Source organism: Echiichthys vipera (genome assembly GCF_963691815.1).
Source record: "Echiichthys vipera genome assembly, chromosome: 11".
Classification (NCBI taxonomy): Eukaryota; Metazoa; Chordata; class Actinopteri; order Perciformes; family Trachinidae; genus Echiichthys; species Echiichthys vipera.
In genome coordinates, this window is record NC_139836.1 from 6,116,702 (window position 1) to 6,140,466 (window position 23,765).

The 23,765-nt window shown below is 42.4% G+C and overlaps 1 protein-coding gene across 1 annotated transcript; it reads left to right on the forward strand.

Moving 5' to 3' along the window:
• Positions 1-43: 43 nt before the first annotated feature.
• LOC310954058 (serine/threonine-protein kinase VRK1-like) lies at positions 44-23,390 on the forward strand (the record flags this gene model as incomplete). The annotated part of the gene is made up of 14 exons (XM_083923356.1): positions 44-184; positions 1,547-1,681; positions 2,101-2,156; positions 3,448-3,517; positions 5,062-5,149; positions 7,654-7,762; positions 7,939-8,031; positions 8,437-8,569; positions 15,770-15,890; positions 16,249-16,307; positions 18,572-18,744; positions 21,088-21,234; positions 22,462-22,635; positions 22,920-23,390. The coding sequence occupies exons 2-14, from the start codon at positions 1,552-1,554 to the stop codon at positions 23,388-23,390; spliced, it is 1,824 nt and encodes a 607-aa protein (XP_083779482.1). The 5' UTR covers positions 44-184; positions 1,547-1,551.
• Between the last annotated feature and the right edge of the window lie 375 nt (positions 23,391-23,765).

Consider the following 23,765-nt stretch of genomic DNA (forward strand, 5'->3'; position numbering starts at 1 on the left):
TCAGGAAGTTGACGTTCGGTGCTTTTGTTTCTGTTTCGCACCGGGTCGTTAAGGGGCAGTTTATGGTAAAAAGCCAAACATTTCAGTAGGACATTTATTATAAAGTATTTATAACGACAGTGTGTCGATATATTTGCACACAAAAGGCTCAACTGACGACGTACAGCTGGGAATCCCTCTGGAGGTCGGTGCATATTCAAGCATAAGTCCCATAGAAGAGCTGCTTCCTAGCTAAGTTAGCTGCCAGTTGGGTGCTACTTTAGCTTTCTAAATGTTGTCTTCTACAGCAGAGTTGTTTGAACCAATAACTGCCGCGTGTCATCTAACATGCAGTGTGTTTCACGGTCTTCGGTTGTTTTATCTTCAACTGCCAAGTGCTTTCTGTTGTCATTCTTTGGTTTCGTTTAACCAGGCGCGTAATGAAAGCCAACGTTCATTGGGATAAGATGATAACTTCATAGACAGGAATCCTCTTGGCCATCCTACATGACCTGTTAGTGTTGAGAATCTTAATGGTGTAACGGCTCAGGCATCAGGGACAATGCATCTTCCACCAGAAGGTAAAAGCTGGAACTCAGGGTGGAAAAAAAGAGGTGGATCAGACACTTCATTCTGTGCTTGTCTGATTGTTTAAAGGGAAGAGTGTTTTTAACCCACATGATTGTCATAGTAATCCACGGATTACCAAACCAACCTGGGATTTCAACTGTACAGACATACAGACAAGTTACCATAGTTAACACTTAACTTCCTTCGGGGGGGACAATACAAATGCAAATTGTTGCAGTACTTCTGTAATCTCCCACTTTATATAAATAATGCATATACATACACTGGAGATCGAAATTATAGAACAAATTATAAATACTTGATTTATTCTGTTATTTTTAACCGCTTCAACAAAAACTTTTTTTTGTGAAGAACAAAACAAAAAAACAGTGAGTAAAATTAGAGAACAGTAATCATTGTGTAAGAAGAGAAGATTTCATCAATGTTTTTCTTCTCTAAGATTAAAAAATGAACAGGAAGTGTAGAGGCCACAGCTTTGAATGATTTCAGAACATCTGCACCCACAGGACATCACTAGTTTCTCACACTGCTCTGCTTTGATCTTGGTCCATTCTGACTCAGTCTCTAACACAGTTCACCAACTGTAGTGGTCCCCAAAGCAATTTCAGTCAAAAGCAGCTGGACTTGGTTATTTTTCTAAGAAGATGTTTCACCTCTCATCCAAGAGGCTTCATCAGTTCATGTACGCATCTGACAAGGCTGGGACTGGTCAGATGCGTACATAAAGCGCCCATCGGCCTAGTTTTTGCGGTGTGTCCTGCACCGTTGGCACTTCTCTACGCTCATCAGCTGGTTTTGGTCGATTCAACATGTTGAATTGGTGGTGGAGCCATTGAAGCCTGGCGGATCAAGAAACAACTCTGAGTGGCAATTCAGTCAGTGCATGAGAAGAGAAAATAAAGCTGGTGTATCAGATCACCTCATGTAAAATATTCCCCTGATATTTTCTAATGAATACTCTCTGAAACTTGCCCAGTTGTTATGGCACCACCAAGAAAGAGGGCGTTACCCAAACCACTCCCAGAGGGCTTCATACTGACCGACGGTGAGAAGAAGAAATGGAGGCTGGGCAAAATCATCGGTCAGGGTGGCTGTGGACTGATTTATCTTGGTAATGAGAACGCTGTGCCTGATGACACCACTACACACACTCACACACCCTGTACAATCACATTCTGTCACATAAGTATGCATTTCCCTTTTGCAGTTAGATTCACACGTTGTTTTTGGGAGACATTACTCTGATTGATCGGTTTTTCTCTTGGTTGTGAAAGCAGTTTAAACAGATCGGATTGCAACAGTAATTTGTCGTGTATTTCACAACAGACCCCTACCCCTATAATCTATGAAGACCTTTCCAATCAGCAGTAACTCTTAACATTTACAAAATCATTTGTGCTCATTAGCACTGCTTTTTGTTAATTTAAAATATTCATCATCCAAGAGTAAAGACTTCACATAATGTATCATAACTCTGTAGCCTGTATGTTGTCTGATCTTTCCTCTCTCTCCTCTCCTATTGTCCCAAAGCCTCCCGTGACGTGGATAGACCCGTTGAAGCAGATGCAGACTTTGTCATAAAAGTGGTGAGTATATAGCCTATCCATCTTAAAGGACACAATAATGCTTTTTCAAATTTTAGTTGACTGCTAGATGCTCTTCTGCAATGTGTGTTGGAAGTAGAAATCCGCTGTTATGAGGATGCACATTAAAACTGTTCACAGCAAAGTGATGTTTCCTCTTTTTTTTTAGTCTCAACTTCACCGAAGATTATGTGATTTGGTTTGGGAAAGTGTGTGTGAAAATTCGAACAAATGATGCCCAAAACTTTGGACAACATAGCCCAATGGAATTTAAATTAGTGTGATGGTTCCTCCAACCTTTTGCACTTCACTTCTGTTTAGGGGAAGCAGGGTATCCTGCAGTGGCACACACACAGTGGGGTAGTGCATTTAGGCTGCAGTGAAAAGTGGAAACAGACTTTTGGAGAAGTGCAACTCACGTCCCACTTCAGTGGCCAATGTGATTAGACTGCAACAGACAGTTGGTTTTGAGGCGTTGTGAGAGTCCTGTACAGTCAACAGTAAACATTCTGCCACTATCACTGACACAGAAAACTAAGAGGGTAAAAAACTGCCCTACTGCACTACAATTTAGTGGGAAATATTCTACTTTTTACTACATTTATCTGAGGACTTCAGTCACTAGTTACTTTAACAATTAAGATTTTTGCTTCAGACCCATATACACTGTTGCAGAGTAAACACACAGGCTTCACAGTGACAGTTATAAACAAATACTACCGGTATTTGAAGCGCGAGACAGATGTACCGGGATTTGAGAGAAAACAGCAGTCAACAACCGCCACTACGGTCTTAAATTACTTTTTCCCATAGGCTTCTTCTCAAAGGGCCAGTTAATATCTGCCACTTACACTGTAGGGTCAAAATCCATACCGTAGCCAAAATCCTACCGCCCATACTGTTTATACTGTACACAGTATTCGTGTACCAGCTATTAGGCATATATTTATATGCCGGATCATTTGTCTCTCTCATTGCATCGGAAAATATTGTGTACCTCCTTGGTCCTCCTTCTAGGAAAGAGGTAGAAGCAAAGGAATGAGGGAAGAGGGATTCTTCTTTCATTTAATTGAATCCAAATGGAAAAGGCTTTTGTTGGGATGCCATGTTTCATCCAGCTATTGAGAGACAAAAGGAATAAAGCTTTAAAAAAAGAAGAGAATACAAAAGTGGGTTTGGTGCTTATTAGGATACTAATGTCTTACCTATTACAAGACATGTTTTGACATTTGTGCCAAAGTGCTTCTTTAACTAGTGATAATTCAATTGTTGATATGTGCACTTTGATGTGCAGGAGTACCAGGAGAACGGCCCCCTGTTCTCGGAGCTCAAGTTCTACCAGAGGGCAGCCAAACCAGAGAGCAGTGAGTAGCACCACCCGTCCAGCGTCCCGGCAGCTCACTGGAGCACAAGTGTGTTTGACTGATGAAGTGGCCGCAGACACAGAGGCTTTGCAGCCTGCAGCACAGTAATTAATAATAAGCCAAAGCAAACATGCACCTCAGTGGCAGTTAGCCCCCCTCTCAGCGCTTGTCTGAGCTCTCCAACGCCTCCGTTTGGAGAGGTACAAGAGAGAGGAAGCCACTCACACGTAATGATGCCTGGGCCTCCACTGAGCCCCTGACCACCTGCTAGTCTGGTCGAGAGCCAGTCAGGCCAGCCGCCATCGAGCCCTGAGCCAGGCCCACTGCTTTGTCTTGGGTCTGTGTGTGTTTGCAGTTGTGTGTTTGTACCCTCAATACTGTACGATTGATATGTATTACACTTACAAGGACAAATTCTGGACTAAACATTTCCTACTTTTCATGAAGTAAAAGGCTTTTGTTCAGATTCCTCTTGGAAACATAGTGTAAGGCTGGGGGTTGGGTCAAGGTTCGGGAATGATTACACTGGGACATTTTTCTTGTTGCCTTTGCCAATTCTTCTTTCTTAATAGAGCCATTGTGGTTTTGAGTTTACAGTTAATTTCGATTACTAACATGCATTGGTCAGTACTGAAGTCACATTATCAAAACTCATTACCGTCATTCTCACATTTCACAAAATGCATTCAATGACCAACGTGGTCCCAAAATCCATGAACTCTTTTCTTTTCATACTCCATCATCTGCAAACCTCTGTATTAGCAGCACATTTATTAAATGTGAACACACTGTTTTCAAAACTGCACATTTAAAACAGACTGTTAATTTTTCACAGAAGCTATACTGAAATATTTAGAAAATGTTAGCAGAATATTTACAAGTGAATTCCAAACACAGCTGACTGTCATTTCATCTGAAAAAGATGACACGTGATGAGACGTTGATGAGAACTTGTGACCAAATGCAGGAGAGATGGAGGACTTGAACCCTCACACAACTGTACAGTTACAGTATGAGTGATTATACTGTATATTGTTGTAAATGTTTTGTAAATGATTACATATATATGCAAAGGATCGGAAAACAAATGAAGGTTATTGAAGCAAACGGCACCTTTTCTCATTTATTCTTCTTCCATATACTTTAGTTCAGTCAATAAAGAGAAAATGTGTTTTTCTTTTTATAGAATAAGGTCCTGATTTTGGTGAAAGATAAAAGGTTATCACTATGTAATGCTGTTTGTGTGTTTGGTCCATCGAGCTTCTTTTGAGACCTGTATGAAGTTTTTTGGGGGTTTGAGTGAGTTTTGAACCTCAGATGAACTGTTTGGCCAAGAGGCATGCTGGTAATGACATACAGACTGCGTGAAGAGTGGTGTGAACAAAGTGGCTTCAGTACTGACCAATGTTAGCAAATGAAAAAATAATGTAATTTAGTCTAGTGGTTTGACTCCTGTTATTCTGTCTTTTTCTACAGCACCGAAGTGTAAAACTATTAATGAGTGAACACAGATTGACATTATTCCTCTTCCAATTGTATTCCAGTGCAAAAATGGAAGAGAAGCAGGAAACTGGACTTCCTGGGCATCCCAACGTACTGGGGATCAGGACTCGCAGAATATAATGAACTCAGGTATTGACAAAGCCAGCAGTTGGTGGACAAATCAGATAATTAGATAATAACCATAATGCATCTGCGCTCTTTTAAGTTAAGAAACAACATTTTCTCTGCATTTTACAGTATTACTGAGGTTTATTTCTAATATGTTGCACCATAAGATGGGACTACTATACAATGGGGGATGTTTTTGTGACAGCAGTATTTGAAGAAAATATCAGCAGGTGCAAATAATACTAACAGGTGTTGTTCCTTAGACTCTGTTTACACATGTGATTTGTACTTGGATATCTTATCTAAAAAAAACACATGTTAATGCTTGTGTAAATGCAAGCAGATTGCATTGTGATCGGATCCCAGTCAGGTGTCACAATCCATTCAGCGTGATCACATTCCTAAGAAAGTATTCCCCTCGCAAGTTGAAAGGTCACCTAGATCCACCTCGTCCTGTTAGCTTAAGCTGCATGTAGTAGCAGCAGCTAGCAAGTCTACCCTCTTAAAAAGTGATTTGAAAAGAATGAGGCCCGTCCATGCTGTCCTTGACCTGGGACAAACATGTCATGTTAGCAAGACAAGTCTGTTTGGCTAACTTAGTTGCATGAAATCCCAATGCAGGCCGAACCGCTACGTTCACAATGCAGTTCTAAGTGACCTGTATCAGTTTTTTCCGCTCATATCTGACCAATATCTGATTTGTTTTAGTGAAAGGCACAAGTCTCATTGAATCTGACATTTTCGAATGAGAATCACTTTTGAATGTGCTACTGACTCGGATATGCATCTGATTTTTTTGAATGTGACCGCAATCTGAACAGCCAGGTCGCATTTAATAGGACTTTGACATCATTCTGACCCGCACTGCAATGTTTTGTAAATGAATGACAAATATAGTTCATCTCATCTCATCTCATCTTCATCCGCTTATCCGGGGTCGGGTCGCGGGGGCAGCAGCTTTAGCAGGGGACCCCAAACTTCCCTTTCCCGGGCCACATTAACCAGCTCTAATTGGGGGATCCCGAGGCGTTCCCAGGCCAGTGTGGAGATATAATCTCTCCACCTAATCCTTGGTCTTCCCCGAGGCCTCCTCCCAGCTGGACGTGCCTGGAACACCTCCCTAGGGAGGCGCCCAGGTGGCATCCTTACTAGATGCCCGAACCACCTCAACTGGCTCCTTTCAACGCAAAGGAGCAGCGGCTCTACTCCGAGTTCCTCACGGATGGCTGAACTTCTCACCCTATTTCTAAGGGAGACTCCAGCCCCCCTCCTGAGAAAACCCATTTCGGCCGCTTGTACCCGCGACCTCGTTCTTTCGGTCATGACCCAGCTTTCATGACCATAGGTGAGGGTAGGAACGAAGATTGACCGGTAGATCGAGAGCTTTGCCTTCCGGCTCAGCTCTCTTTTCGTCACAACGGTGCGGTAGAGTGACTGCAACACCGCCCCCGCTGCTCCGATTCTCAAATTCTCCAATAGTTGATTAAAAAAAAAAAGTGTGCCACAGGCGGGGGCCAGGAACAGAATCAAAACAAACATGGAGGACAGCAGTGAAGCAGGCGGCCAGTGGAGGGAGAGTGAAGTTTTAGTCCTCATTAGTATTTGGGGTGACAATTTGGTACAAGCAAAGCCATAAAGTCCTACAATACCAGTTGCTGTTGCCATGTTCACTTCTGTAAACACCGCAGTAGCGTGATGTCATCAATGATTAACTGCGCATGCGAGTCACTTTGAGAGCGTGAGCTGTTCAGACAGAAATCCGTAGACTGGCCGCATTTAAAGACGGAATGTGAACAGACAAACAAAAAAATCGGATTTCAGCAATAAATCTGAATTGTGCATTAATGCCTGCGGTGTGAACAGATCCAGATACAGATGACATGTTACTGTAAAAGCAGGTATAACCGTAAAAACAAAATGTAGTTTACACTAGGGCTGTGCGATATGATGATATGTATCCTACGAGGATAGAAAAACATCTATCGTTTCATATTTTGCTCTATCGTTTATCTTGCAGTGTCATGAATCATGCACTTTACAGGCTGAGGGGTGTGTGTAGATGAAGTTTCTCTCTTTATTAAATGGCCAGAAAACAACTGTAACACACACACACAGACCTCTACACACACCAGACTCACGACACACCATCGGGAATAACGTGACTGTCTGGCAGAGTCATACAACTGCACGGCAGCAATTCTAGTTTATTTCATTACCTTGGTAATACTTGGTAAATAAAACATCCTTTTTAAGGCAAATAATATTATAGTCATTGTAACTTTCCTCTCTCCATTATCTACTAGTGAATAGGCGATAGCATCTATTGCAAGGTCGTTGGATTGCATGCTAAATGTCTGAATCAAACCTTCTTCTTTGGTTAACCTTGTTTTTATTTATTTGTTTCTCTTTCATAAATAAACAGTTTTTTTTGCAAACCCAAGAGCCACAGGAATTAGGAGATAGGATGTTTTTTCAGAATGAAGAAAAAGAAATTTTGACACTGGATCTTTCCCCCTCCCTTGCAGATATCGTTTCATGGCCATGGACCGACTGGGCAGTGACCTTCAGAAAGTGTTCATGCACAGCGGAGGTCAACTGAAGAGGGCCACCGTCCTCCAGCTTGGTCGAGGACTGGTGAGATCGCCTCATAAAAAGACTGTGTTTTGAAGGTTCATTTATTGTTGTATAAAGAAGCTGGAGCTCACGGGCCACTCTAACAGATAATGACCCCTCTCTGCCATGACGTGAACCGAACATATTAATCATAATTGTCATTCTTGAGTGTATTCTCTGTCTTTGGCCTTTGTCAGGTGGATGTACTGGAGTATATTCATGAGAACGAGTATGTCCATGCAGACATTAAAGCTGCCAACCTCATGCTAGGTTGCAGAGACCCTGAACAGGTTGGTCTACTGTGGCTATTCGCTAATTATCCTGCATGTGCATAGTGAGGTCTAATATATTCTATAGAAAATACATTTTACATATATAACGTAATCAAGGGCTATGCTGCTGTGTACAGATGATTCTAATAATGCAAATGGTCCATTATCAGCTATCTGTTTGTTTTTTAAAGATTATATTTCAAGCCTTTATTAGATAGGACAGACAGGAAATGGGGTGAGAGAGGGGGAGACATGCAGCAAAGGGCCGCAGGTCGGAGTCGAACCTGCGGCCGCTGCTTTAACCACTCACCACCGGCCGCCCCAGCTATCTGTTTTAATGAGGATTACGTCTCTGATAGGGACAGGATAAATCCCCTTTATTTGTCGAATGGCTTTGTAATTAATGATGTGTGTGTCCTGTAGGTCTATCTAGCAGACTATGGGCTGTCCTACAGATACTGTCCTGACGGAGTCCACAAAGAATACAAGGAAAACCCCAAGAAGGGCCACAATGGAACCATTGAATATACCAGCATTGATGCCCACAGGGGACTTGGTAAGCCCTCCAATTTATAAACGGAGAACAAATCCCTGACAGTGTGCAGTTCCGCATGTGTAATGACACTGGCCGCCTACGCTGAGGAAATCTGTTAGTTAGTATACTGTATGTCACTTTATTCTGTTGCACATTTATTATTATTTTTTTTTTATTATTATTATCATTTTTCTGCCCCACCGCCCTCTGCCTCCCTCGTCTGATATTGGGAACACACACATATATATCCACAATGTAGATCAAAATTAGAGAACACATTTTAAATACCGTATTTTTCGGATTATAAGTCGCAGTTTTTTTCATAGTTTGGCCGGGGGTGCGACTTATACTCTGGAGCGACTTATGTGTGAAATTATTAACACATTACCGTAAAATATCAAATTAATAGCCCGGGCTATTATTTATGTTACGTAAGAGACGAGGCGTATATCAGCAATCGTCACACACTCACGTCAACCAGTCAAAATTCGGCGGGGGCGGGTCATGGCAGAAGTGCATTGTGAAAAAAAAGATGCTACCTGCTAATGCGCATTGTCTACCTTTGGAGTTGGCGGAGTTGTTCAGAAGTGACACCGAGGTAGAAGAGTTCATTGGATTTAGTGATTAGGAGTGACAGATTGTTTGGTAAACGTAGAGCATGTTCTATATGTTATAGTTATCTGACTCTTACCGTAATATGTTACGTTAACATACCAGGCACGTTCTCAGTTAGTTGTTTATGAGTCATATAACGTACACTTATTCAGCCTGTTGTTCTCTATTCTATTTTTTATTTTAAATTGCCTTTCAAGATGAAATGTCTATTCTTGGTGTTGGATTTTATCAAAGAAAGTTCCCCAAAAAATGCCATTATGTGTAGGGACTCTTCTCATGCTACTGCAGAGGTTTGGTGTTATTTTGAGCAGTGTTAGTGGTTAAAAAAGACGCTTTAATGCCTTCACCGTGCTGCCCCGAGCTAGCCACGTGTTAGCCATGTCCGACTCCTAGCCACGTCCGGCTGTTAGCCACGTCCGTTTGTTAGCCACGTCCGTCTGTTAGCATCTCTCCCGGATTTCTTTGTTAATAGTTGTTACACCAAAAAAACTGTCTCGATGGCTTATTTGATGCGTATAAGTGCCAAAAAGGACCCTAGGATGATTTTCCGCTGGAATTACACTTTAATACTTTGTTTTCTAATGTTGATCTCCAGTGTACATTTATTACTGAATCAATATCAAAGCATTTAGATTGGTTCTTGACAATACCCAACCCTAAAAGATTGCATAAAAAGGTTTGCTGGGTATATTAAATAAACGTTTGTTGATGGGTTGTCCTAAAAAGTCCTCAAAAGCATATGCCTATACTACGACTACTACTACTACTATACATACGTATGTTGCTGCATTGTTTTCCAGATGTGCATCCAGAAATTAGTTAATAATTACATCCATAAATAATACACTGATTGAACAATTGGCTCTGTTTCCCTCATTCTTGATAGCATGTGCCAGACTAAGCATTTATTTTAAAATAAAAGGACAATGTATGGATTGTGCCTGTAGTTTGAAGTGAATATGAACCAACTAAAAGGTTGCTGTTTTACTTTCAGACAGTAATTAACATTTGGAGTGAAGTTTACTGTACACTTCTGTTCCTGTTATATGTTGTGAATGGTCATGTTAATGTTCTTATGGGTGATTGAAAAGTCACGGAAGAGTTTAGCAATGTTGGAACCCTGTCAGTAAGAATGACAGGTTTTCATCAGTGTTAAGGTGTTTTAACAGTATCTTTATTTACTCTACTGTAAGCTCTGTCTTTTGAGTTGACAGTCTTTGGTTGTCAATACATGTAAAACAGTCTCGTCTCCCCGCCCCACTGCCCTCTGCCTCCCTCGCCTCATATTGGGAACACATTAACTGGCAAATTGCCTACATGCTCCCTCTCTTCACTGACCATCGATTCTCCATCCTGCGGCTCCTGCTGAATTCCCCGGTACTGTCTCTGTTTAACAATTCTCTAATTAGCTGAAGTCATAACCTGCGTCGTGTATTCATCCCCCATTAATTAAGGGCTTTGATGTTTGGTTAGAGGGAGGCCCGAGCCACAGATAACCTCTACGCTGACCAACTCCACGCGCCCTCTAGTTCGATATTGTGAGTTAGCGCGGCTCAGACTGCCTGATTGCCACAGTGGTGTTTCTATCGACACGATCGATAAGTAAAAGAGGGGCAGAAAATGTCCTGTCAGCAAAAACTTTCAAATGGAAGCCATGTCAATTTTAATCTGATTTGGAAAAAAGTGGGACAGAGGTGTGCTTACAGAGATTGTGATGCATGTTTTTGCTGCTCAACATGAAGGAACACTGTAAAAGTAAACTTCCATTTTCCCACCATGGCTCCGATTGGAGCTCCAGTAGTGCTGTGGGCACGACAGAGGTAATCGTGGTTCTGAACACAGGTGCACGCTTGTGAAAGAACTGAACAAACCCCCAGCCATCTTTAAGTTTTTAGAGTATTTTCCACAGTGTATGGAGATTATGACCGAGGACTTGTCCCTCATCTGCCCTTCTCTGACCTCATGGCACCAATCTCTGCGACCATGTTTACAGGTTGCCATGGTGAGGTTTGGTAAATGCAGCTGGCAAACAACCCTGAGCTAAACGGTGTAATTACCAGCATTCGGTGGGCGTCCAGCGGACAGAAGACCGTCTCCACACGACAAGACAGTGAAGCAGAAGGGTTAAGAGTGTGACACTGCAGCATGCTTTAGGGAATCTGAATAACAATAGGAGATAATTAACAACAACACCACCGCTGCCTCACCTCCCCGTCTAAAGCATGTAGAGAACGTGCGAGTGGTGCGCGTGTGTATTTATGTGTCGTGAATGTGCGTGTGCTTTTTAACCATGCCCAAGGTCCCTTTTAGAACCGTTTAAGTGTGTATGTGAACGTACATGTAATCTGTCTGCACTGTCCTGTGCCATTCCTCATATGAGGAAAATTCAGAAGAGCAGACGCACAAAACACTATTATGAGCTTTGATAATGTGCCCGCAGCATGCACAGAGGGCAGCACTGCTTAATGTAGCCGTTGATCTTTTTAATTGTTAATCTATTATGGCACTCTGGGAGTTGCATCACTTTTTCCAGTGTCAGTATCGCATGTATTTTTCATCTTAATTCTCCTTTAACAGGCTCTCTTTAGCAATGAAGCAATTATTTACAACAATAGGAAGTCACACTGTAACGCTGACTTAATGCATACTTTACACCCACAAGGGCAAACACATCAAACTTTTATTACCAGAGTTGTTAAGATGGAGTGGAGCAGGCAATGACAGGGTCATATTTGGACCTAACATGTAGTTGACAGTGACACAATTTCTGAGTTACCAATTGGAGACCTCACAGAACCGCCACCATCACCTGTAGTGAAAGCTGCAGGAGTATACTAATTATTCACACTTCTATCTTATTTGTGTCTCCTTAAATAACCGTACACACAATACTGTCCATCTTTTTTATGTGGACATGTTGCTGCACTGTTCGTAAGCACAAAATACAGCATAATGCTATTAGCTGGTATTGCAAACAACCTGGCTAACCCGTTCAATAAAATTCATTCAACTCAATTAAGTTGTATGTATAGTATAGGGTATACATATAGAGAAGATCAAGACCACACTATTACTTATTATTAATGGTTTTCCGACTTTTGTGGCAGGGACTGACGTCACTGTTCTGTCTCAGGGGCCGTCCACACGAACACGGGTATTTTTGAAAGTGTGTGTTTCTCTGCACGGTTTGGCCTTTCATCCACACGTAACAGCAGTTGTGGGCTCCTGAAACCAGAGTTTTTTTGTGTCCAGGGTGAACTTTTTGGAAAAGTCCAGTTTCAGCAGTCATGTGTGAACAGGACAACCTGAGGAAACCACAATTTCTTGTCGACATTGCAGCTTCCACAGATGAGATGAGCACAGCTATCGAGCAAATTTTATCATAATTAGAGAGTATTCCTTCTCTGAAAGGGCAAATATCCTTCCGAGCTTTGCCTCCCTGCTCTGTTAGCACGTCATACGCTTTGTTGATCTGATTGGTTGATTTATCCAATCAGCAACCAGTATTTTCGCCCCTTTCCAAAAGATCTCCAAACTAGAGTTCCCAGAAGGATTTGCAGAGCAAATGAGAATCAATCCATCTGGTGGAGTCAGGTTACACCTATAGTGCATTATGAGGGCATTCAAAGTGAATTAGAATGTATTCATGATTCTTTATGATTAATGCCCAGATGCACAAAAAAATCTGTCTGAGGCAGTCATAAAACATTATAGATGTGACTTATTTTATGGATGCTCTTGACTAGTTATAAACTAGAGGTTGACTGATGGAGATGACTATACCAGTGATGTCCAAATGAAGCTTCACAAGGCATCGGTTGTATTTGTTGACCCCACTAGATGGAGCTCTTGGTTTAAAGAAAAGGGCCCAATGAATGGTGGTTCAGTGTGTTTTCAACCCTTTGTTGAAAGAAGAGCTCCATCTAGTGGACTAAAAAATAAAGAAAATGCTTCATAAAGCTTCATTTGGACATCACTAGATACTTACCTTATCATAACATTTCATTGTTGGTGGGGAGTAAAGAATCTATGCTGCACCTTCTCAGTCCGATCAAACTCATTGATTGTTGAGCCCCCCTGCTGGGTCCAACCAGTTTAGTGTTCCCTGCTAACCCCAGAGTTTTTATTTTTATTCCGGCACACCTCCCAACATTTATTTCCTTGAAGTGATCTCCTTTCCTCTTGCACTCTACTCATCAACACATCTCTACATGTTGATATTCTTTGCCACGTTTAAGATCCCAGCTTTGATGACCGAGTTAAAAGTATTTTCGAACACTTGTAATACAGATTTGTTTCATGTGTAATCAGATTACCGCCCACCCATTCCATATTCCGTGTAATCTGGTCCTGTGTGGCAGTGACCACGCTTGTTCTTTAGTCCAGCCTGTTGGCTGGGGGAGGATCAATGCCGGCCGTGGCTCAGGGAGGAGATTTCTCCCCTCTGATGGAGCCAGTCGATAGGTAATTTCTCTGGAGACGTGTGGTGGCCGTTACAGTATTAAGCTGCTAAAACTCCCCAGGCTCGACCCCTCTGGATGGACTTGGTCGACAGGTATTGATAGACCTCACTCATTAATGTAGACCCCTGCGATCACACACTCACAATAAGAAGCAAACACTCCGGACTTGTTCTTAAGGAAGTGTTGGGAAATCACACTGGTCATTCATTAAATTCTCTAATGTTAAAGTCTGTTCATCCTGCCCTCCTGATTAGTCCCCTGAAGTGCTCAATTGTTTTTTGGGGTATGATTTGTGGAAAGCCTTGGTAGCGTCAGGAGACATTAACAGTGCACATACACAGCTGATTACAGTTCTCCTAATAATTAAATACTGAGGGTAAAGAATATTTTGAGTGCAGTGGTTCTTCAGAGTGTTGTTAAATTCATTTTAGATCAAAGAAGAATTTGTCATTGCTTTACCCATTTTACACCAACTTTAAGCGCATCATGATCACTTACAGTTCGGTCATATGCTAAGATAGCCTCGAGCTACAGAGGTGTCGTTACTTATAGTTCTCTCAGTATCTCTCTTCATTTAAAGGGTTAGTTAGGATTCACCAAAGTCACACCATTATAACACAAACCAGTTAAATGATGGAGGCAGCAGTGGACCAGCAACTCCTGTGTTCTGTGAGGTGATGTCAAAGCAGTCTGGTGGCTTTGAAGAGAGCATAGATTGATATAATGGTTTCAGTTTCCTTTTGGAAAGGGCTAAGGTAGGTCTTTTTTAAGTGGATTAAATATGTCAAGCTGCTGCCCCCTTCCACAGAGGCACATTTCTTAGCTTGTGTAGGTACTCTTGCTTGTTTCTCTGACTATGGATAAGAACCTCATACAACTACACTTCAAAAGTCTGAACTATTTATTGGTAACGTGCAAGATTCTCATCTATTTGATTGCCTTTTAAGTTCCTCTCTATCAAAGAGTGAGTTAAAACAATGGTGGTTGATCATATGATCCACTAATGAAAACACTTCCACTTGTCTTTTTGAGTATTCCAGTCTGTGTGTCTGTTGAGACATTCGTGGGCTAAATGTAAATAAGCCGCCATGTTAGTGACGCTGCTGACAGAGGTTGGTCTGTCGGACCAGATCGTCACCAACGGTTATGCTGCGTTCACATGTAATCGGAACTCGGAAATTCTAACCTCTGAGTCAGGCTTGTAGTAAGGGCAACCGTGTAATAGGAACATGTGTGGGTGTGGATTTATGAGGGGAACATATAGGGGACGGACTGGAAGTAGAGAAGTGAATGTGTTTCAATAAACTTTACAAAAGAGCACAAAAAAATACAATTGTCAACACACATAGTGGACGTGAACGTGACAAGATGGAAGCTCTGAAAGAACCGGCTCCCCTGCAGTTACATCTTACCTCCACAGAGGCCGCTAGAAACAACATGTCTCAATTCTTATGGAGTACAACTTTAAGAATATGTTTAATTAAGTGCCGCAGAAGAGAACTTTTACTTATGGTCTTTACACACCGGGGGTGTAACATGAAAATGCAAAGTGCTTGCCTGTGACTTTCCGAGTTTTACACAGTCGAGAGCTTTTATTATGAAAGGTAAGGACTGAAATAGTGGCTCTGGTATGCACTGCCTACGTAGGGTTGAAGGAGTAAAGTTCACTGTCTCGGCAGTGTACTACAGAGCCTACATTGTTGTTTTAAAATTCTCAGAAGTAAACAACACAGCGTGATTGGTAGGGATCTGTATTCACGCTGTGAAAGCACAGAAAAATCTACCTTGATCTGGAAAAATAGCATATTTTTAAACTTATTGATTTCATGACTGATGAAAAATAATGATTCTGATCAACATAAAAATGCTGAATATCACTGGCAGACTGACAATCAGTCCACCCTTACTATATAGGTACTCTGTGATACAAGTGAAACAACCACTGTGTTTTCTACCACTGCTTTCGATGTCTTCTAGTCTTTGGAATTATTCTATTGATCTGGGAAAGAAAGAACAGAAAAGAAAAAATGCTGAGCTCTGACCAACAGAAACCTGTAATGGAGTCAGCCAGGGGTGATTTATGGATCAAAGAATAATAATGGGTCGTTTTTTCTGACCACCCTATCTCTTCGTCAATTTATAGCTCCATCTAGACGTGGTGACCTTCAGATTTTGGGTTTCTGTCTTCTTCACTGGTTGTGTGGGTCTCTGCCTTGGGACAAAGTTCTCAAGAACCCAACTCAGGTCCAGGAGGCCAAGGCCAGGTAGGTAGTCGCTTGTACCATTTCTGGTTGGAGGATTTTTCTTTTTCTGCTCCTGGATAATTACTATATTACTATGGTATTCTTACAATCTACGCCTGTGCCAGTACAGTACTTACTGCAGTAAAATACTGAATAAGCATTTCTTATGTTGAAGTGTAATCATTGCAATGGAAAGTGTTCTAATTCCAGTTGTAATAATTCCCACTGATAAATGTCCTGTGTATCTTTTTTATGAACATCCTGTAGGACAGTCTGGACTCAGCTTGGTCTCCTGCTGTGTTCGTCCCTCCCTGTTATCTCTCATGATGTTTCTGTCCTCACCTCCTCACTCTTTTGTCTCCTCTCACTCTTCTCTCAGACTGATGGACAATCTGCCACACTCCGTCCTGCAGCTGTCAGTGAGTGGAGCCAGCACAGGTAAGCCAGGACCACAGGACATCACTTACACGTCTTACCTTTAACGGAGAATGTGGAAATAAGACTACGAGTTCGTCTGTGTCGGATCTTCTGATTCTTATTTAAGTGGAGATCCACAGTAAAGGCAGTTGGCTGACAAGCGAGGAATCTGCGCGTTTGTGTGTGTAATTTACATATCTCGACAACCGTTCATCAGATCTACTTTACAATTGGCAGGTGTATTGCTGGGGACCCATTGTGTTTTGTGTTGGGTCAGTTTGGCCAGATAGTGGCTGTAACTCTAAGTCTCAGACACAAAATTCTCACCCATTTCCGTCTAAGTGTCCAAATCATGTTTTGTCGTTACTCCTCTACACATATTGAGCAATCATCACATAAAAAAAGTGTCTGGACCAAGCCTGAAAAAGTTACTGTAGAGATATAGATGTGGATTGTTGATGTTCCATACAGTTTTTTCATAGCTGCCCTTCAAAACGTGTTCAAATATATTACAAAGCACGTCATATCTCTTAAATACTTTGTGCTATTGCAACTACATTTGGTGGACATGTGTCGGTATGATGTCCCATATGTGGCACTGTAGCAGAAGCATCTGTCTATAAAGGAATGAATCTCTTTGTGTGTGCACAGTATGTATGACTGTCCTTCACATTTCTCAAGAACTGTTCATCGTAACCACTGTAAGCAGTCCCCAGCCGACCACGCACACACATGTTCTGGATGTTCTATCATGTGTGCGTGCGTGACAGATGTTCTGGACGTGCCCGAAGCTTGCTGAATTTTGGTCCCCTGACTGCTCTTTTTGGGCTCCCTCCGTCTAAAAAAATGCCCATTACTACACAACACCAGACGTAACATGCTCCTTAAATGGAAACATGTTTTTCACCGACTCATAACAGTTGGATACGTGAAATTTTACAATGTCTCCGGTTGGAGAAGTTAAGGTTTTCACAGAGGGGATCTTTGACAGTATTCCACCAAAGCTGGGACCCACTGCTGAATATTATTAGTTATAGAATCACTGTTAATCCTGATGATGCTGAGGAAACTTCTTAATGCCGTTTTTGGGGAGATTTCTGCCTCATTCAGGGTAGTCAACCATAGTGGAAACATACCTAATGATGATTCAGTGTATTTTTTGAACAGAAAGCTCCATCTAGTGGACTGAGGGAATAATGAAAATGGTTCATGAAGTCTCATTTAGACATCACTAGTTAAGATAATGAAAATGAAGAACAAGCAAGGGCGGTGGAAGTACGGGGGCAGGAAGCAGGGAAGATGGTATGCAGCGGTTCTATTGGTACCATCCACAACAATGGACAATGGAAACACAAAAGTAAGCGTTCTAATGCGTAACTAACTGAACTGAACTGGGGCGAACTGGAGGACTTGGTATAAACGCAGCAAAAGCAATATACCTGAGAGTGTTTGGAAGGATTTAATTGGCCAACACAGTCCATTGCCTGATGAGGTCGTGTTCAACTTTGTTGCGTTGTTGCAGCAGAGGTGAACTAAATGAGGAGGCTACGTTTCTTCACGCGGGGCTGATGACGGTTTGAACATGGTCCTAGATACCTGATGTGAACAGGAGCTTTCCTTCAGAGTCTGTGGAAACAAAAAAGGATCCAGACTACATGAAGACAAAATTACCAAACCGCTCATCCCTCAGTTACTTCAAGCTCCTGAATATCTTTGTGCACATTAAACAGCTCTCCCATTGACATGCCTTTCAAAGTTTGTCTTGTTTTATCTCACCTCTTTATAAGGAGAGGTCACACCTGTGTGAGGGCTTAGTGTGTGATGTATGTTTGGGCCCGGGTGCTCCTCCGCTGACGAGGCCCGGCTGCCCGCCACAGATAAGAGCCAGGGTATGCATCAACTGTGTGTGTGTGTGAGAGAGATACAAGTTCTACCGCAGTATGTGTCATGCACGTCAACTGGCCAGTGTGTGATGCATCGTGGCTGTGTATGACACTTACACACACATACGCACAATGCATATCCATAGCTGTGGGCATGCCTAATCTACTCTCTCTGGGGAGATCCATTGCCAGGCAGTGTATTATCAGGACCGTGAGACCTTCAGGTTCATCCTGCCTTTGCTGCTGCCTGACACAATAAAAATGATATTATACCGAGGATTGAGCATTACTGAAGCTAAAACGGCATGTCTGATAATATTTGTGCAACAGATGGTGCATTATTTTATGCAAGGTTAAAGATTGTGACTTGAATTTTTGGACTTCCTGTGTTCCTGTGTTCAGATGAGGTGGCCGCTTTACTCTGTTATGTGAAAACTCTGGACTACCAAGATAAGCCAAACTACCAGCATCTCAAACAGCTGCTAGCCAGTGCTGTGACGGGAAGACTCGACTTCTCCATGCCACAAGGACGTGCAGGGGGGTCCAAGGTACGAGATCCCCCCACCAGGGAAAAGGTGAGAACACAGCAAGGTCTGGGGCCTCAGCTGCCTCAGCATGAAGCCGTCTAAATGTTAAAGTCCCAGTGAAATGAAAACTACTTTCTGTCTCTGTGTTAATTAATCATTTATCTTTTGACATGTGTCTAAAAAATGAGCGTCTGAGGATTTTTACATCAAAATCCCTGTCTTTTCCTTTCCTGTAAGGCACTTTCAAATATTTGATGACTCATCCTCTGGCCCGTTTCAGGAAAACTTTGGCTTGGATCTTACTGCTTTTCAGACTTTAGATCGACGTCTAAATTCGTCCTAATAACATAGCTCTTAGGGGGCATTCGGACCAGATCAGGCGGCCTGGTGAAATCGGAAGTCCTCTCATTCATTTGAAATGGTAGACATGCTGTTTATGCTGCAGTAGAAGCCACAGGTGGGTGAAAAAAAAACAGCCATGGACCCGTGAAAAGTTGAGACGGACTCAACTTTTGGAGAAACACAACCCGGCGTCACACTGACATCAGACTTGTCACAGTCATTTGAGGCAGTGTTAGAGTCCCATACAGTCAACAGGAAACACCCTGTCTCTATCACTGACACAAGAAAGTTTTTTAGGGCTGTGCGATATGACCATATGTATCGTATGATGATAGAAAAACGTCTATCGTTTCATATTTTTCCTCTATCATTTAACTTGCGGTGTCATAAATCATGCATCATCATCATCGTCTACTTTACAGGCTGAGGGGTGTGTGAAGATGTAGTTAGCCGAAGTCGCTCCGAGCGTTATTAGCGGGCATAGACTGTGTTTTTCTCTCCATATTAAATCGCCAAAAGACAACTGTCACACACAGAGCAGTCTACACACACCAGACTCACAACACACATGATCAGTGTGTGACTCAGACACAGGCTGCAGTGTTTCAGTGGAATCAATAAATGATCAGCTAACTACGTCTGTGCTGTCAGTCTGACACAGCGCCGTGGAAGTGATAGTGAAACTACAGTTCTAAATATACTGAAAGAAAGATACAGACAAAACACATTTATGTTCTAATAACAATACTACTAATTAGATGCTCATATCAGAAATCCCATCAGTCAATAACCGGGTGCGTGACCGCACAGCATTGGACTCGCCGTCTGCCAGGCGCTTGCTGCCCAGAATGAGAGGGTTAATTACATTCACAATGCAATTAAAGATAATAAATCCAAGAATCTACTGGAAAAACATATTTTGCAGTTTGCCTCTATTGCCTATATTAAGCAAAACAAACAAACACTTGTGTATATATATATATATATATATATATAAAAACACAGTATCTATATATATTTTTTTTTCTTATTTACATCAGCAAAGTGGATAGCAAACATAGAAGAAGCATCAATTAGAAACAATAAATTGTCGAAAAAATATGAAATGACCTATATAATGATATGAGATTTTGATCATATCGCCCAGCCCTAATTTGCCTGGTTTTAAAATTGTACAGTTAGTATGGAGCACATACAGTAAACTATAAAGTAGTGTGTAATGTACATATGGTGTCATATAGATTCGGGTGTGTGTGTGTGTGCTGGCTACAGAAAGTGTTGTTTGATCAGGTTTTTATTTAAAACATAAATACAGTCAGTCACTGGGGAACTTTTTATATGAAATATTTTTGCATTCAGTGAACATTCAACAACTTAAGTGTTGGTCACAAAGATTCCTGCTCCCTCTGTCGAGTCTCTTAACCCCCAGAGTGGAGAGACGTGACGGCAGCAAAAGGGAAGGGTTAACCTGTGGGTCTAAAGCTGGAGGAGGACTTTGATTCCCCTCAAATTCACCAGAATCACTTCTTGACCCCTCGGGCCCAGCGAGTGCCCTCTCAATGGCCCAATTTGAAGAAGTTGATGACACACACTTTCCACAGCACCGGGTGTCTCCAATTATGCTCCTGATTTCCTCTCCTCTTCTTGTGTCATTTCATTTCCATGCTAAAGTGCTGGCCAGTTTGATCCCTAGTTAAACAGAAGTGGCCATTTACTGGCGGTTTAGTGCGGAGAGTAAATGTCAGCGGAGATAAAGGCCATTCAACAGGCATGGTCGCTGAATCATTTTCCACTAGTGTTGTATAAATATATTATTATTTCATGGATGATTATAGTGATGGAGGATGGCAAAGTTTTATCTAAGAGAAAATAGTATAAACACACAAACTACATTTTAGTGTCATCTGAATACTAGACAAAAGCGTGTAAAACATAGCACCTGATAAAACTCACTCATACAAGAGAGAGTCCAGTGGTTCAAAAAGCGTGAACGAAATCTAGGAATGGAAATCTGCACACCAAACCATCCATCCTCGTGTGTCTCAACAGAAAGCAGGGCGAGCCAGAGGGCCCTTTAAAGCCAACACCGTGTCCACAGAGGTGGACGATGAAGAAGAAGAGGAGAAGCTGAAGTCGAAACCGGTGCAAGCTCGCTACATAAGAGGACCACCCCTCACGAAGCCTCTGTCACAACAGGTAAGGTCTGCAACAACTCACTGTACTTGATGAAGCCTTTATCAGTGCTATGGTACGTATAGACACACTGATGCTGGAGTTATCTGTGGCTGGGGTCATAGGACTCACACGGGAGGTGCTGTGGACCTGGGAGGCAGCACGTCTTTGCTTTCTTAACCCTTTTAAAAGTAAGGCGAAATGCAAGGATTTAACATTTACCCACCATGAGGTTAGTTGTGTAGGGAAGTGTTTGTTTCGATTAGGGCACAGCAACTGTAGAACCAGTGGCACACTAGCAAAAATTGTGCAGGTGAGTATTTTGGAAATGTTGAGGTGCTAGAAGACTCTCACAGCCACTGGTGCGTGGGGTTATTGATGTTAGTTTGATTGACTTCCATGAAGACCCGCCCTACTCTGCCTCGGTCTGATTGGCTACTATGTGTTGCCTTCTCCAAAGAATGCGATGTGAGTAAGGGGGGAAAATGCCCCTGCTGGCTTAATGTTGATATGGCACACCAGAGAGTCTGAGGGGGTCTAAAAAAAATATTAAAAGATTGATGATTTATCAATCGAGCAACAATTAAGGCCCATAAACAGCATAAAAAGTCATAAACCCCATTTTACGAGGTAATCAAGTTTGTAGCGTCAATGTGTACACGTGACGAAAGAGTTTGTAGTGAAAGTTTGTATGCATTTATTAATGTGGTGGGCACGTAGTCGGATTCTGTGTAGTTTATTTATGGAATCCTGCTGGATTTGAGATCGTCTGAAAAGGACAACCGTCAGTGTGTTCGCCGACTGAATGCTGCTCCATAACGTTACACGAAGGTCCCATTACGCCGGGGTGTTAATCTACCTAGTGAATGGGGACATGAAAGTGTTCAGATAAATGGGGGGGTGATCATAATAAAAAAGACAAACCTTGCATTTGGTCACTTAATTAATTCACTCGTCTTCCCACACCTGAATGATGTTGCACTGATACGTTGGTCCAAGGAGTTATCACAAACTTACACTGTCTAGTTGTGCTTAGAGTGGTGATGAGGCTTTAAAATGTATGAAAGGGCTCTTCAGGATTCAGGAACCCTGCATATATACTGCACACAGATGTAAAAATGTCACTTAAAACACCGAAGACAGTCCACTTCTAATATAAGAACTCATGTTTGAACACAGTGGAATGGCAAAAAAAAAAAAAAGTAGAACATTATGAATCAATTAATTGCCTTTTTTGCTGTGTGCTCATAGAAGGAAGATGGAGTTTCGCCTGCTGTCAGCAGATCATTGAGGCCCAGACCTGAACTTGCGGTGGCTTACAGAGAGGACAGTGACAGTGAGGAGGAAGAGGAAGCCAGAGCCACGCCCATCTCTGCATGCTATCTGAGAGGCCCTCCAGTAGGCCCCAGAGCTCAGCCTAAGCAGGTGTGAGGCCAACATGCCAGAGCAGCCCAGCTCCTTGTATGACTGATTTTTTGCATTAGCACCTTTGTTTTAGATGAATTTTACAGAAAACTGGCTCCGAACCAAGTACTCTACTGTTAACAAGCCCTTGTAAAGATGTTTTAAAACCCTCAAAGGTTAAAAAGAAATGCAGAAGTATTCAGTTGGCAGTCAATCTTCCACATAAATATGACAGTAGAGCTGTTCAGGTTACTGCAAGTACTTCCTAAAGAGCAACTGAACACCTGAATCACCCTCTTTAACAGAAAACTAAACCCAAATGGAGCGGCAGGAAAACCAATGACTTCACCGCGACCGCAGAGAGACAGGAACCACAACTCCACTCACAAAGAAGAGGTATATTGACAAACTGTGATGCCAAGGACCAGTCCCACGTGGACTACAGGGAAAGACGGGATGTCTACCAGGGGTGGGCAGGTCCGCAGCTGGAGGAGGACTGGGATTTTCCTCAAACTCACCAGAATCCCTTGTGGAGCCCTGGGGCCCAGCGTGGGCTCCACCACAGAGCAGACAACAGCCACGGACAGTGTTGCCACCTCTGTTCTGAACACAGACACGGCTCTGGTGAAGGAGGCCGGTCTGCCGTCACAGGTCCACAACTGGAAGCTGCTTCTACACACAGGGACGGACTGCTTTCCTGGTTCGTCTTTGTGGGCGTCGTCTTTATCCTGGGTGCTGCTCTCGGTGTTTGCCAAAGTGCATTTAAACCCTTTTAAACAAGAAAACTTTTGGACAGGTGTCGATACGCTTTTATTGATACCAATGTCATGGATTCTGCTTATCTAACCCGATTCTTGCTCATTTTTCTGTGGAAGAAAAGTGGGCATACACAGTTGTTCAGCATCAGCACGACTGTTTTATAATCCGAGTCTGAACACAGTGGAGACGAAATGAGAGAATGTTTGTTCAGCTTTATTTTTCATCAAAGATCAGCTCAGCCTGAGTGACACTATATTTACCCCTCAGTAACAGACGTGCTGCTCTGTTAAAACGATTACGGTTCTGATTCCAATTTGTGACCGACTAACTGGAACCTGTTTGCGTTCCCATCCCTGGGCAGGTAAGGGATGGACTAGATTCTGCTGCTCCCC